At 38.0% G+C, this 14274-nt stretch overlaps 1 protein-coding gene across 4 annotated transcripts in view; it reads right to left on the bottom strand.

Moving 5' to 3' along the window:
- Positions 1-956: 956 nt before the first annotated feature.
- LOC131246451 (uncharacterized) overlaps positions 957-14274 on the bottom strand; it is a 34818-nt gene continuing 21500 nt past the window's right edge. Inside the window, exons 2-5 of one of the 4 annotated variants that reach the window (XM_058246606.1) lie at positions 12944-13059; positions 12755-12852; positions 2283-2470; positions 957-1666 (exon numbers count right to left, since the gene is read on the bottom strand). In XM_058246606.1, coding sequence (XP_058102589.1) covers positions 1614-1666; positions 2283-2470; positions 12755-12852; positions 12944-13059 — 455 coding nt within the window. In that variant the 3' untranslated portion in view covers positions 957-1613. Of the gene's footprint in view, positions 1667-2282; positions 2471-12754; positions 12853-12943; positions 13086-14274 lie in introns of all 4 variants that reach the window. The other 3 variants (XM_058246607.1, XM_058246609.1, XM_058246608.1) reach the window with 3 other exon arrangements.

The raw sequence follows: 14274 nt of genomic DNA on the forward strand, positions 1-14274 counted from the left end.
TGACCTGAACCCTACGGGACCTACTACTACCCCCGGAGAAGACCTCCTAACCCAAAATGATTCCTTTCCATGCTAAGAATCAGGCCTTAAGAGAACACTAAAATTTTTATGATGAGCATCCTCAATTCACAACCCTCTTTGGGAGAGATTGCCCTTTTCTTCTCTCAAACACCCACTTTCAGTTTGTGCAATGCTTCGGATCACTGCTCGTGTGCCTGGACTTCAATGGATATTCCCTACTGAAAATCAAAGGACCTTTGATTTGTGGCCAGGAAATCGATAGTTCATAACGAAAATGCTGCAGTGGTACACATTCAACAAAACAAAGGACAACTATGATAGCTAGGATCTTCCAAAATATTGAAAGTTTGGAACATTCTACCGTGGGAATCACTTGTATAACCCATAGGAACAACACAACTCGGTCAGAAATAGAGCTGATCACCATCAAAGTTGCTAACAAGCTTGAGTGTGAGTGAGCTCGACCACTCGATTGACTTGAAATGAGTCTGCATGACTCAAATCAAGTCACTCACCGAGTTGATTCTTTTTAATAAAAAATGAAGTGGTATGGTATATAGTATTCAAATCCAAAACCTCAAACAGTCAAGGAAACACTGTCTACCAGCAGGACAAGTACAGATTTTGTTATTTACCTTGGTTATTTTTATATTGGTACCATTTCTAAGCATCTAACTATTAGTGAAATATTATTCCTAGTTTAATTATTCAATATCGAGTTGAGTCCTTGACTGAAACTGACCCAAATGGATATCGATTTTTTGAGTTTTTAGACTACGGCACAAACCAAAAGCCCAAGCAGACTTCCTCCCAATCTACACTTGTTCCTTGGATTGGAGTTGCAGACTGTCGCCTCTCACTGTGCTGCTTTCCATGCAGATCAAGGACCATTTCGACATTTGGTTCTGAAAATGAATCATCTTCTAGTCCCCAGCTCCATGTAAGTTTACATAAATAGAATAATAACTAAAGATCTAAGATTTGTACAAAATCCCTCAAAGCCTTCATGTTACAGCCTACACTGAGGGTAAAGGTAACATAAACCTTTCAAGTATTCAAATCTGATAACACAAACATTACAGTTTTGATTTTTGTATAAGAAAATGATAAAAGAGAACAATTCAGGCTGTTTGGATGCACCCCAGAATGAGAATTAATGGATTAACGTCTGCCAGGTGGGCATTTTTACAGAGCCATCTGCAGCATCCTGCAAAAAGTAGATGGTACCAAAAACGCTCTCATCTACAAAATCCCCCCAAAAACAAGAATGTAGTGAAAGCCGTTTCAGACCCGTTATCATTGCACTCTCATTCAGGGCAATGGATGGACAACAGAATCCACATTTTTATGAACACCCAAATTCTCTTGAGTCAACTCACTGAGTCTGCCGCCTTGGAGACCCAGCCATGTCTCTGTGCTTGAAGTTCCTGCAATTCGTTGTGAATATAGAAGCTGAACTTGGCCAAAATGGTGGCAAGGCTTGTTGCACGATTCAAACCAACATGATAAAAAAGCATCTCTGACTTTTGACAAGACTGGAATTTCCAACTTAGATTCTTCCACCATTCATTTAATTGGCATTGCTTAACACCTTATGTTCTCAAATTGTCTTTGTCAGATCCACCAGCCTTTGCCACCTCATCACCTGGGAAGGGGAAAAAAATTTTAAATACTATAATCAACCTAAGCGGTGCAGGTAAAATATCAAAAAAGATGTGCATGTGAAGACAAACGAGGATGAAAGATGGCAAGGATGTCCACCCCAGCTGCTCCACCCCCTCCTGTCTTACCACCTGATGATCCATACCATTCATCTAATGGGTCCCACCAAGGATAGGCTTACATAGAAAAGATCTCACCACTAAGTTGCACGAACCTACCCAGGTGGGTTGTGGCTTCTAATAGTTATTCCGACTTATGATTTTGCTTTGGCTAAAGCTGCTTATACTCGATGGAACTCGAAACAGATGCTTGCCCATGTAAGCATCTGAATCCATTGCCACTTCCCCTCACACTTCAGCAACTATATCCCACTAGCTACACAAAGTTGAGTAGAAAAATGATCCAGAAAACCAGTTTTATCTCACCTTTCTGTGGACAGTGAGGACCTCTTATCAATGAGAATTTTGCCAAGTGTCCAGAAAATGGTGGGACCTTCCAGACGAACTGTCAGGATCATTACATGGTAGGAAAAAGGGGCGAGCCTCTGTAGCATTTGTGAGAAACAGGGGGGAAAAGGCTGGGGAGAAACAACACGAGACCTGTTTCCACATCTTTACCTCCAAATTGGAGAGAATCCGAGTCATGTTCCGAGGAAGCAGGTAACGACGTACTTGTTACGCTATTTGCTTCCATCATCTCCACTTCACAAGCATTCTTCTCCATCGATTTCTCATCCTCCATTGCTTTCATCTTGAGTTTTGCTTCACGTATGGCATGCATCTCATATCTGGTGATCATCCGACAGGGAAAAGGATAAGCAATCAATCATTTATCATAGATACTGCAGGAATTGGTATTTACAAGAACTTTTTAGTATCAATCTACTAGTAAATCTATAGGAAAATATACTTCTTTCTTCCATTCCAGCAAGCATAGCCCATAAGAGTCGAACATAATGACTATAATTGATAATGATCATATAAGGAATATATATGATTCATGGCACGCATCTTCACAAAATTTTTACAGGATTTCAATTCTGACAAGTGGCTATGATTCGCTAATCTAGAACATTGGTACGTTGTGTCCCACCATGGATGCACTCTGATCACTGATACGATAATCTTAGCCTCCTAATTTGTAGCCTGCAGTTAGCTAAGAAGAGACATTCAACAATGGCCCATATTCAACTGAAAAAGGTTCCAATATTGATCACTGGGATCTTCCAATCTGGGAGATTTGGGGGGCATTCTCCATCCAGGGTGAAAGACAACAGACAAATGGTCAGGATTATCAAACCTCAGGCCCAATTTGTCATAACTGAAAACCCATGTATATCATGCAATTCCGTGCACTTACCCGATGCACGTGGTTTACAAGTGATTGCGTGCATCCACGAGGAATAGTCTCATCTTCAAAAGGGGAGGGGACACCCTTTTGTTATATAAAAAAAAATGTATATCATGCAAAGATGTAGGCCTCATATCATGTAACACTCATATTATATATAGGGAACTGATAATATCTACCCCCAATCTAATTGATAAAAATATTGTTTCCTTCTACTTCTGGTAATACAATAGCACAGCTTTGTAGTTGTTAATAACTGTAGATGTGGACTGTACTGGATGAATGTAATATAATAAGAGCCTGTATTGAGTTTAGTCCGTTTCTCTTTATTTAGCCAATTAGGTACACTTTATATTCAAATGTCATTCTCTGAGGGGTAGTTTTGGGATTTTTACTTCTTTTACTTGATATAAAAGAGGAAGAGAGTAGGGGCGTGTCGCCCTAATTCACTCTCTCTCCTTTCTCTTCCTCCATCTCTTTTTCTCTCTTTCTTATTTCCTTTTTCACTTCTACATGTTCTACATGGTATCAAAATGGATTTCATTCTGATTTACATTACTTTCTTCTCTTCTATCTCATAAATTCTTCTTTTTTCTTTTCCTCTTTCCTCTTTACATCTCCGCTGCGCTGAAAATTCTCTGAGAAACCTAGGGTTTCTTCTTTTCTTTTTTTGGGTGTGTCAGGCCTTTGTAATTGTTTGCATGTGAGAAGGTGAATGCTGTGTTCGTGATCAACACTCTTCTCATGTTCGGTTGGAATGTGTGGGCTGATTGTTTTGTCAAAGTGTAGTGTGTACCGTGTACATTGTGTGGAGTGCGCAGTTAGAGAGTTCTTATATCTGGAAGAATCGGCCCTCATTGTGTAAGTACTTTGCTATTCTCTTTAAGTTTTTCTTCGAATGGAGATGAAGGGTGATCAAAGATATGATTCCTAAATCCATATGATTTTCTAGGGATTCAAATGACCTCTATAAAACTAGATAGAGCAAATTATCTCCAGTGGTCTAAATCGATCCAAGTGTTTTTTATTTTATTTGTTTATTTTTATTTTAATGGCCAAAGGCAAAGTAAAATATCTTACCGTGGAGAAACCAAATGAAAGTGATAGCGCGTGCGATTAGTAAATCTGGAAAATGATCAAATCATGATATGGTTGTGGAACCATATAGGAAATCTGTTAGTGGGAATGTGATGTTTCTGGATACGGCAAATGAGGTATAGGATGATTTATGAGAGATGTATTCATTTGAATTTTTATTTTTATTTTTTTAAAAAATCACTCTACATATCGGTTGTTTGAAGAGATTTTTGCATTCCAACAAGGTGATAAGTCCCTTAGTGAATATCATTTTAAATGCAAAGGAATGTGGGTGGAGTTGATTGTGTATCAGCTACTTACTAGTGATTTGGAGAAATAACATCAACAACATGAAGAGTTCCATGTGGCTAAATTCACATCTGGCTACGTAGATCTTGAGTGGCAAGGATGTTCCATCTCTAAATGAAGTTTATGCTTTCCTTCAACGTGTACCTCTTGGCTATGTGGGTGAAGTAATGATAATTCTGCTCTAGCATTATTTGTTGGACAAGGTAGAGGTAGTGGTTATAGTGGCCGAGGTAAGGTGGTTGTAGTGATGCAGGGGGGTCGTGGTAGAGGTTATGAACCCAAGTAGTATACTCACCGTTGGCCTACAAACAATGTTATCATGTGTGATCGCATATGCCATTTTTTTCAGTAGAATCACATATGCCATCGCGATCCAGGAGAGTATGCCATGGCATACCTTTTTGTGCGATAAGTATGCGATGATATACATCATATGCAATCGCATATAGGTTCCCAAAGGTTAAAAGAAGAAGAAGAAGAAGAAGACCCCCCAACTTATCATTTATCTATAAAATTTCTACGTTCAAAGTTTTTAATAATCAATTCTTTCTTAATGTAACTTCTTGTTTTGTTAAAATTTATGTAAAATTGTAAATATAATATAAGTAATTAAATATGTAACTTAATTTATAGATGATCTAATAGTCTCAAACACTCAAACTACAATGAAATAGCTAAAAGCACCCAATCGAATCACTTGTAGTAATTAGGCATATTTTTTCCTTTTTTTTTTTTAAAAAAAAAAAAAAAAAGAAGAAGAAGATTTTTTCCTCTAAAAAAATGCCATAATAATATACAATCGCATATGTGAGTATGCGATCGCATATGCGAATAGCATATGCTAGTCGCATATGATTGCATATGTGATTTAACAACATTGCTTACGAATCACACTGTGGAGAAATGTTGAGACATCCATGGGAAGCCAACTCGGGCAAATCAAGCATCTTACTTTGAAGAGAGCAGTGTGTCTCATTATGCTAATTATATTCCTAGAACTCAGTAACCAAGTACATCTGGTAACATAGTCAACATTACTCAAGATGAGTACTCCAAGTTATTGAAGAATTAGCCTAGATTAGCTGCTACTCTCACTTCCCAACCACATTCGTTAGGGTCCCAAGTCCTTTGCTCCATGGGTCATTGACTTTGAGACCTCTGACCATATGACAGTGAGTCTGGTGCCTTGTCATCTATTGATACATTGTTGTCGAGTACATTGATCACTTTGGCAGACAATACTAAGTCGAAAATGTGTAGGTATTATTCATCAAAGTTCCTTTGTTTCATTATATCTGTTCTCTACGTACCTAACTTTCCTTTTAGCCTTATGTATACAAGTAAACTCACAAATTTAAATCATTTGTGACTTTCTATCCTTTACACCTTTTTCTAGGATCTAAAGACGAAGAAGAGGATTGGTGAAGGACATGAATATGGTGGGCTTCACTATCTTGACTATGAAATAATTGGAGAAGTAGTGCAGAACAACATCTCTCCTTACCAGTGGCATTGTCATCGCAGTCACCTATCTTTGAAGATTCTCAAAACTGTTATTCCTCCATTATCCTCTATGTTAATTTTAGAACGCAAAGTGTCTGAGTTAAGTAAGCATCATCGAGTTTGAGTCACTTTCCACCACATGTGAAAAAGCATAGTTTGTCCGAGTCTCTAATGTGTTAGGCCCTGTTCTATTACTTTTGTTAATGATTTTTCAAGAATGACTTTGCTTTTATTTAATAAAAGATAGATCTAAATTGTTCTCCTTTTTTTAAGATCTTTCATATGGAACTTCATAATTAATTTAACTTCAAAGTGTGTTTTTCGTTTTGATGGTGCTAACTGCTAAGGAGTATATATCCAATTCTTTTAGCTTGTATTTGTCTAAAAATAGTATTTTGCATCAAACATCGTATGCCCACACTCCACAACAAAACGGTGTTGCGAAACGAAAAATTGCTTGGGGTGACACGTGCCTTGTTGATTCATATGAATGTCCCAAAAAGTTTTTAGAATGATGCAGTTTTAACAGCATGCTATCTGATGAGTAGATGCCTTCTACTTATAGGTCTCAGTATCAACTTGTTGATGTGTTCACGAAAGCTCTTGCATAGTCAATCTGTACGTATTTATTCCAAGCTAGGCATGACAAATTAAATGTTATAGTAATTAAATGTATTTTTCTTGAGTATTCTAGAATGCAACGCGGTTACTGATGTTAGTCCTTGTCTTCAAAGATAATTTATTTATGCAGATGTTATTGAGTTTATTCCATTCATCTCAAATGACAGTAGATTGCTTGACTTACAGGCTTCACCATCAGTGCATGTGCCTATTTCAATCGTCCCCTCCCACTAATCTGTCCATTCCTACCACGCCTACACTTAAAATTTGCCTTTGATGAAAATGGGAAGATAGTGCTGCCAACCATGATGTGCCATCTACCATATCTTCTTTTAAGCCTGTTGATCTAGTCACTCCACCTATATTCTTGATTCGTTTGATATCCCATTGCTCTGAGGAAAGGTAAACGTGCATCCAATTTCCAAATATATCTCTTTCCCATGTTGATCTCCCACTTCCTGTAGATTTGCCTTGCCCTATCCTTGTCCTCTCATTTCATTTCCAAGTCATACCAAGAAGCATTTTTACATAAGAGATGGAAGCAGGCAATGGAAATGAAAAGAGGAAATGGCTGCTCTTATCGAAATAACACTTCGGAGCTAACTAGTCTACCTATCGGTAGACATGCTGTTGGTTGCAGATTGGTGCACATCATTAAGTTTCATCCTGATGGTATGGTTGAACATTAAAGGCTCGCTTACTTGCTGAGGTATATACTCAAGAACCTTGGTGTTGATTATACCGAGACCTTTTGTCCTATTGCCAAGTTGAACGCCATTCATATAATTCTCTCCATGGCCCCTCTTTCAGCTCGATCTTAAAATGCATTTCTTCATGGTGATCTCACAGAGGCGATCTATATGGGACAACCATCCAAGTCCATTGCTCAGAGGGAGTTGGATAAAGTTTGTAAATTGAGAAGGCGATTATTGGTTGAAGCAGTCATCGGGTGCATTGTTTGATAAATTCAATAAGGTTGTGTTGAACTATCGGTTTGTTCGAAGCCATGCTAATCATTCCATCTTCATATGGAAAGGCACCTCATCTCTTATTGCGTTGGTAATATATGTTGATGACATTGTCGTTACAAGAAGTGACAATAAAGGGACTAAGGAGCTTAAGAAGTATCTTCAGAAGCATTTTCTCACAAAAGATCGAAGTCATTTTCGATATTTCCTAGGAATAGAGGTTGCAAAATCAAGGAAGGGTTAATATATCACAAGTTCACAATGAAAAATACCTAGATTTACTAACATATACAAGTCTTCTTGGTACTAAGCCATTGATGCACCAATGGATCCTAATCATAAACCGGAGGGTGACCAAGGAGACTTAGTTGAAGACCCAGGAAGGTATGGAAGATTGGTTGGAAAACTTATTTATTTGAATATTAACATACCAAACATATCATAATGCTGTTAGCGTGGTTAGTCAATTCATAAATTCTCCAAGAATTCTACATTTTATGCAGCTGTCCAAATTTACGGTATCTTAAGGGAACTCTAGGTCAAGGAATTTTATATAAGCGACATAATCATCTCTAGGTTATTAGGTATTCTAATGTTGATTGGCCAAGTAATGTATTAGATAGGTAGTCTACAATTGGATATTGTAAATTATTGGGAGGAAATTTGGTCGCGTGGAATAATAAGGCATAAAATGTTGGAAGAATAAGGCATAAAATGTTGTAGCAAGATCCAGTGCAAAAGTAGAATATAGGCCATGGCACATACCATGTGCGAGCTTGTATGGGTACATAAGTTGTTACAAGAGATGAGTTTTGATATAACTTTCCAATGCAACTCATATTGCAAACAACCTAGTTTTTCATGAGAGAAGAAAACATATTGAAGTTGACTATCACTTTATCCATGAGAATATCTTAATGCATTTTATATTTACGCACGGAGTGTGGTACTCCGTTGGAAGTTTGTTTAGCGTGGCTTGATGTCAGAGTCCTCAATGATCTTCATGAAGCTTCAAATTTTTGCTATAAGTTGTAAAGGGGGGTGGCTTTCTTTGCATTTGGCTCTTCTTGCAATCTATTGGTCAGTGTGGAGGTAGCAGAACAATAAGGCTTTTAGGAACAAGTGCAAAAGCCTATCTCAGGTGGTTTAGATCAATGTTTTAATTATCAATGATATCGACCGATAAATCCCACGATATATCTTGTCTCCCACTTGTGCGATACAAAACACACTAGTGGGATATATCTCACATGTTCGATCTGGTGAGCATTTTTTATTTTCGATTCCTTTTTTATGCAAATCATGTTAAATCAGTGTCAAATTGTTACAGTCATGATTTTTCATGTTTTGCATGAAAAATCATGGATTGGAAGCTTCAATTTCGAGATTTGGAGGGGATGGGCCAAGTTGCGGAAAATTGAAAAAAATAAAATTTTCTTAATTTCTCGTAAATCGGTTGCAATCTTTGTGGCCAAACATAAAATCAAACACATATGCAACCTGATCTGGTCATTCTTCTTTTGCTTTTGAATGTATTGCTTGTGTGTGTATTGATGTCTTCTTTTAACAATTACTGAAGTTTCATTGAAAAATTCAACCAATTTCCCAATGTTTCCCCATGTTTCCAACAACAACGATACATTACATGATATAACCGATATATCTCATGCGATAACTGATACATATCCGTATCCCAAGGGTGTGATATGTAACCCACCTAGATGAATGTAGTAAGGGGTTGTATAGTGGTACAGACCACGAAGTCTTTAGGCTTAGTCCCTATTTCTCTTTATTTAGCTAATTAAGTGCAATTAATATTCAAATGCCATTGTAAATGAGAGGTAGTATTGGGATTTTTACTTATTTTACTTAATATAAAAGAGGAAGGGAATAGGAGCGCATAGCCCTAATTCATTGTCTCCATTCTCTTTCCCCATCTATTTTTCTTTCTCCTTTCTATTTCCTTTCACTACTACATAGTTCTACAGTAGATATTCGGAATGACCATGGATCTTTTTCTACGATTGTCTAACGTTAGCACTTTCCGCCTACCCACCAACCACGTGAAGGCTGCCACTTTAGATGGCACCCCATAAGACCAAAAATGCTAAGTATAACCTTCTTGGGTCGGGACTTCAGGAGGCCAAAGTAGACCATAAAAGGATTTGACTATGAAGACACCCGAAGAATGCACAAACCCAAAAATCTACCTCATTCGAAAGGTGAACCAGCTTTAACTGACCCAAAATGGCAACAAGCTCTTTTGCCTCGACATCCATAAAGTTCCTTCTACATCTAGGGGCCCAGCACACTTGGGATCCCACCTAAGAATAGCAATCCGGCACACATAGACCAACAACTGGCGCTACCCATGCTAAGTTCGGAAAGTCGAGATGAAGAGGGGATTCCCCACACCATAAATCCTCCCAAAATCTAATAATAGAGCCATCTCCCAAGACGAAGGATATTCCTTTATGAAAATCCTCTCTATACCTAGAGAACATCTTGGTTTCCCACCCTCCTTCCTGAAGCCCATACTTGGTCACTATGATCCCCCGCCAAAAACCATCTCAATCCATCCCAAACTGCGCCAAAGCCACTTACCCAAGAGAGCAAGATTCATAGTGTGAAGGCCCTGGAGACCGATACCGCCTTGAGAAATGGGTTTACACACCTCCTCCTGATCAAGGAGATGAAACTTGAAACCATCTTCCTTGCTTATCCAAAGAAAGTCCCTCCTCAGTTTGTCTAGTCTAACGCAAACTGCTTAAGGACATTTGAATAACGACATGAAGTAAAGTAGCATCTTGGAGAAATCACCTTCCAAAGATCTATATCCACAGTCGGATCCACATCACAAAAAAATGATAGTATCGTCGGCAAACTGGAGTTGCGATACCCAATCGCCCAAGGTGGCCGCCCTAAAAATAGAAATCAAACCTGCCTCTTGACTTTTGGTTAGCATGCGACTGAAAGCTTCCGCAACAACGAGGAAAAGATATGGGGAAACGTGAATCACCCTGCCGAAGACCCCTAAATAGCTTAAAAAAGCCTTTAGGGGATCCATTCACAAGAACCAAGAAAGAGGGTGATCTAATGTAAATATGAATCCACCTCCTCCACTTGGGATCATAGCCCACTCTACCCAACATGCAGTCCAGAAAATCCCATTCTACATGATCATAAGCCTTCTCCATATCGAGCTTGCAAACAACACTCGGTGTTTGACACGATGATCTGGAAAGCTCACAAATCAGGATGTTTCTCAATTCGATATTTTTTATAGCCTATAGGATGATTTATAAATCTAGTTCCAAGGTGAGATTGGTGCATGTTCATCGGTTATGGTACTAAGCCCCCCAGGTGGCGGCCTTTGGGTGGTTGGTAGGTAGAAAGAGGGTGCTTCCCATTGACAACCCTCAAAAAGAGAGTAATGATTCTCCCCAACATCTATGTCATGTGCATGATGAATGCTGAGACGGTTGATCATCTCTTCATTCACTATCGTTTCATGTAGAGGGTATGAGGGTGTTTCTTTTTTACCATGGTTTTTGCGTAAGTGGTTTTCTCAATAAAATCTTTAGTTAACCTTTAAAAAATTACAATACACATGCGTGCGAGGACGGTGTGTGTGTGTGTGTGTAACCATATGCACTAACCATAACGGCCCTATAACAGTTGCTACGGTGCAACTTTTTAGGGGGGCCCATTACACACCCGTAACGCGTAAAGGGTCAAGCCATTGCTGTTATGTAACGGTTGTTACAACCATTACATAACTGATCTCGCAATCTTGTTTCATCAGTATGACAAATATTGCCAAGATTTTGAAATATCGCGGCATTATCAAGATAAATTGTAAAAACTTTAAGGAAATTGTGATATAAATATCAATTTAAATCTTAAGTTTATATATTGATTTAAAATAAACATTTTTAAATATTTGTATTTTCACCAAGATTTTCCCAATAATATCTGGAGAAAAACCTTGAATTGTTAAAATCTCCCAAGAAATTTTCTTCCCGAGCGAGATTTTCCACTATGTTCATGCGTGTTCTTAGAACATCCAACAACATTAAGAAAACTCCTGCCTCTTTGAAGAGAAGGCCCAGTGAGGAAGATATCAACCAGCGTTTTAAAAGCACGTGGCGTATAGCATAGCGTTTGGCCATCTATAGCATGTAGCGTAAGCTACATAACATATAGTGTAAGCTACACGATACTTAATATTTTAATTAAAATAATAGAAAATATGATAAAATTTACAAAATGCATAACTCCTATGAGTTTTTTACTACAAATATGAATCGTCAACCACATATTTCCACACAAAATCTCTATCTCTTTGCCTTCAGGCATCTCTAAGTGTGACCTCTTTTTATTTATTAATTGAAACATCACAAATTCACAATATGGGCCATAGTTTGGATGGTTTGGATTGATCTAAATGCTCTATGCACGATATGGACCACAATTTAGATGGTTCAGATTGATCTAATGTAGTGCCACGTGTGATGGGGATGAGTCCTCACCATGTTAAAATAGGTGTTGAACTAGCATAGAAGAAAAACTAAAAAAGAGCTAGGAGAGAGAGAGAGAGAGAGAGGCTACATGCTCCGTAGCTTACGCTACATGCCCCATAGCTTACACTACCAGGGAGCTACGCTACCTGCATATGCTATGTAGCGTTTTAGCTACGCTACGAGTGCTACCAAAAACACTAATATCAACGAAGTGACTAGAAATTCAATCTCTAACTATAACATCTCAATAGCAGCAACCTTAGGAAATGGACTGCAAGGTTTAAAAAATTTATCCCTTATGAGGAAAGGAATCCTTCACCTCACTCGCATAAAACTAGGCTATTTCAACAATGAACAACCTTTATTGTACAAGAGTGAATTGATTAGAAACATAAATTTCATATTCCTATTTACTATGTTTCTCAAATAAAAGCAACAAACACAATGGGAAAGCTTATTATTCCTTAAAAGGAAAAAAGAAACTAAATTAAGCATATGGAAGTGTACTACAATTTCAAAAATCTCAAAAGATTTCGTGTTCATGTATAACCAAAGAAAATGGGTATAAAAATAAATTCATTCATGTGGTAACGAGTAACAGTTATGGCTCAAATTTGGCAATGTTTTGTGATGATCTCATTAGCTTGCTACAGTTTATTCACTTCAAAATTGCAAGCAAAAACAAAAAGAATTTCTACACATGACAAGGAAAACACTTACGGAGCCACATAGCTCTTGACAAGCGCAAAGTATATTCTCCAAAATTGTCCATCCTTCAAATGGCGTGGACATAAAACATATCTTAGTTGTGATATTTCCTGTAATAAAGTAATCAGATATTACAGTAAAAAAGCAAGTCCATTTTTGGTAATTTAACCAAGATGAAAAAGAGAGTTACAACATGCTAACCTTTACAGTGGAGAGCACAAGTGTGGCATGTTGCTCCTGCCACTTTGTGAGATCCTGCTGAACATTGTTTTTGGTGGATGTCTTTGTCAGAGAATCATCAGCCATTCTCTGACCATCTGCAACCAGCACGACCCAACCAACCCTAATTATATAAATACAAAATAAAAAGGAAGGCTAATTAAACATGCTATAAACAAGAGGACCAGTTCATTAATGTGATAAGCTCTGCGCTAAAGTAAACATCCAAGAATTTGGTACATGCTTGCACTCCAATGAACAGATCTAGACTGTCCAGCCAATCAAGCCCCTTCATGGGTCACAATGCAAAATTAACAATGATCTAAATTATCCAAAAGAAACAAAGGTAAATCCTCTGTTATCTGCTTTAAAAAAGGTAACAATGATCTAATGATCCAATAAATTCGATCAAAGTACCAGAAAATCAATGATCAGGACGGTTTATAACAAAAGAAACTTCTTTGTGAGCAAAAAACGAGAATTTCATTAAACGAAAGATCTGAAGAACGAAAATGCATGGACATCACAGAACGACGAACACAAGAGACTAGAAGAGACAGCCCAGAGCCACCTTAAAAAAAAGAAACTATTAATCAATCTAACCCGTCAATTTAGTGGGCTCCATTGGGGATTGCTCGTGGTTCTAAAAGAATCACCTCAATCAGACAATCTTAACCATCCCATTCATCATTCATTGCTTGGGAAAATGAAGCCTTAATGAAAATGGCTCAAGTTCAGATAGGAATCCTATCAGCATAATTTTTTGTGTGGTGGCCCTTTGAAGAGAAATCAATATACATTCCTATTAGGTAATGCATAATTGTGTATGTTACACATATTGCTTAAGGGGAGTGAGTCGAGTGACTTGATACTCTAGTTGCATATGACACTTGATATGATGGCACTTAGAAATTGTACACGAGGCATAAATTAACTCATATTGAACAAACTAAATTGTCGGACAACCTATCAATAAGCCACAATTCCAAAATCAGATTTTTCGAACAATCCTAACCTCTGAGTACTGGACACTTGTTTGCTGAAATAGGACCATTAGATATTCTCACTTTTATTATACATGTACAATTAAGGCATTACCCAAAAACTTTACATATAAGGTCGGGTTCAGTTGGACCAGGTTGCCTGAGGCCTAGACCTGGACCCAAGCCCAAACTGACCACAACCCAACCCGACCAAAATTTCAGGCTGGGCCTAGTTGGGTTCAGGTTGAGATAGACCCAAGTTGCACCTCTAGAATGCACGCTCCATCCTATGCTTGTCACCTTGGACCTTCAAACAGCTTGGAGCACAAT

The sequence above is a fragment of the Magnolia sinica genome, chromosome 5, assembly GCF_029962835.1.
Source record: "Magnolia sinica isolate HGM2019 chromosome 5, MsV1, whole genome shotgun sequence".
NCBI classification, from domain to species: Eukaryota; Viridiplantae; Streptophyta; class Magnoliopsida; order Magnoliales; family Magnoliaceae; genus Magnolia; species Magnolia sinica.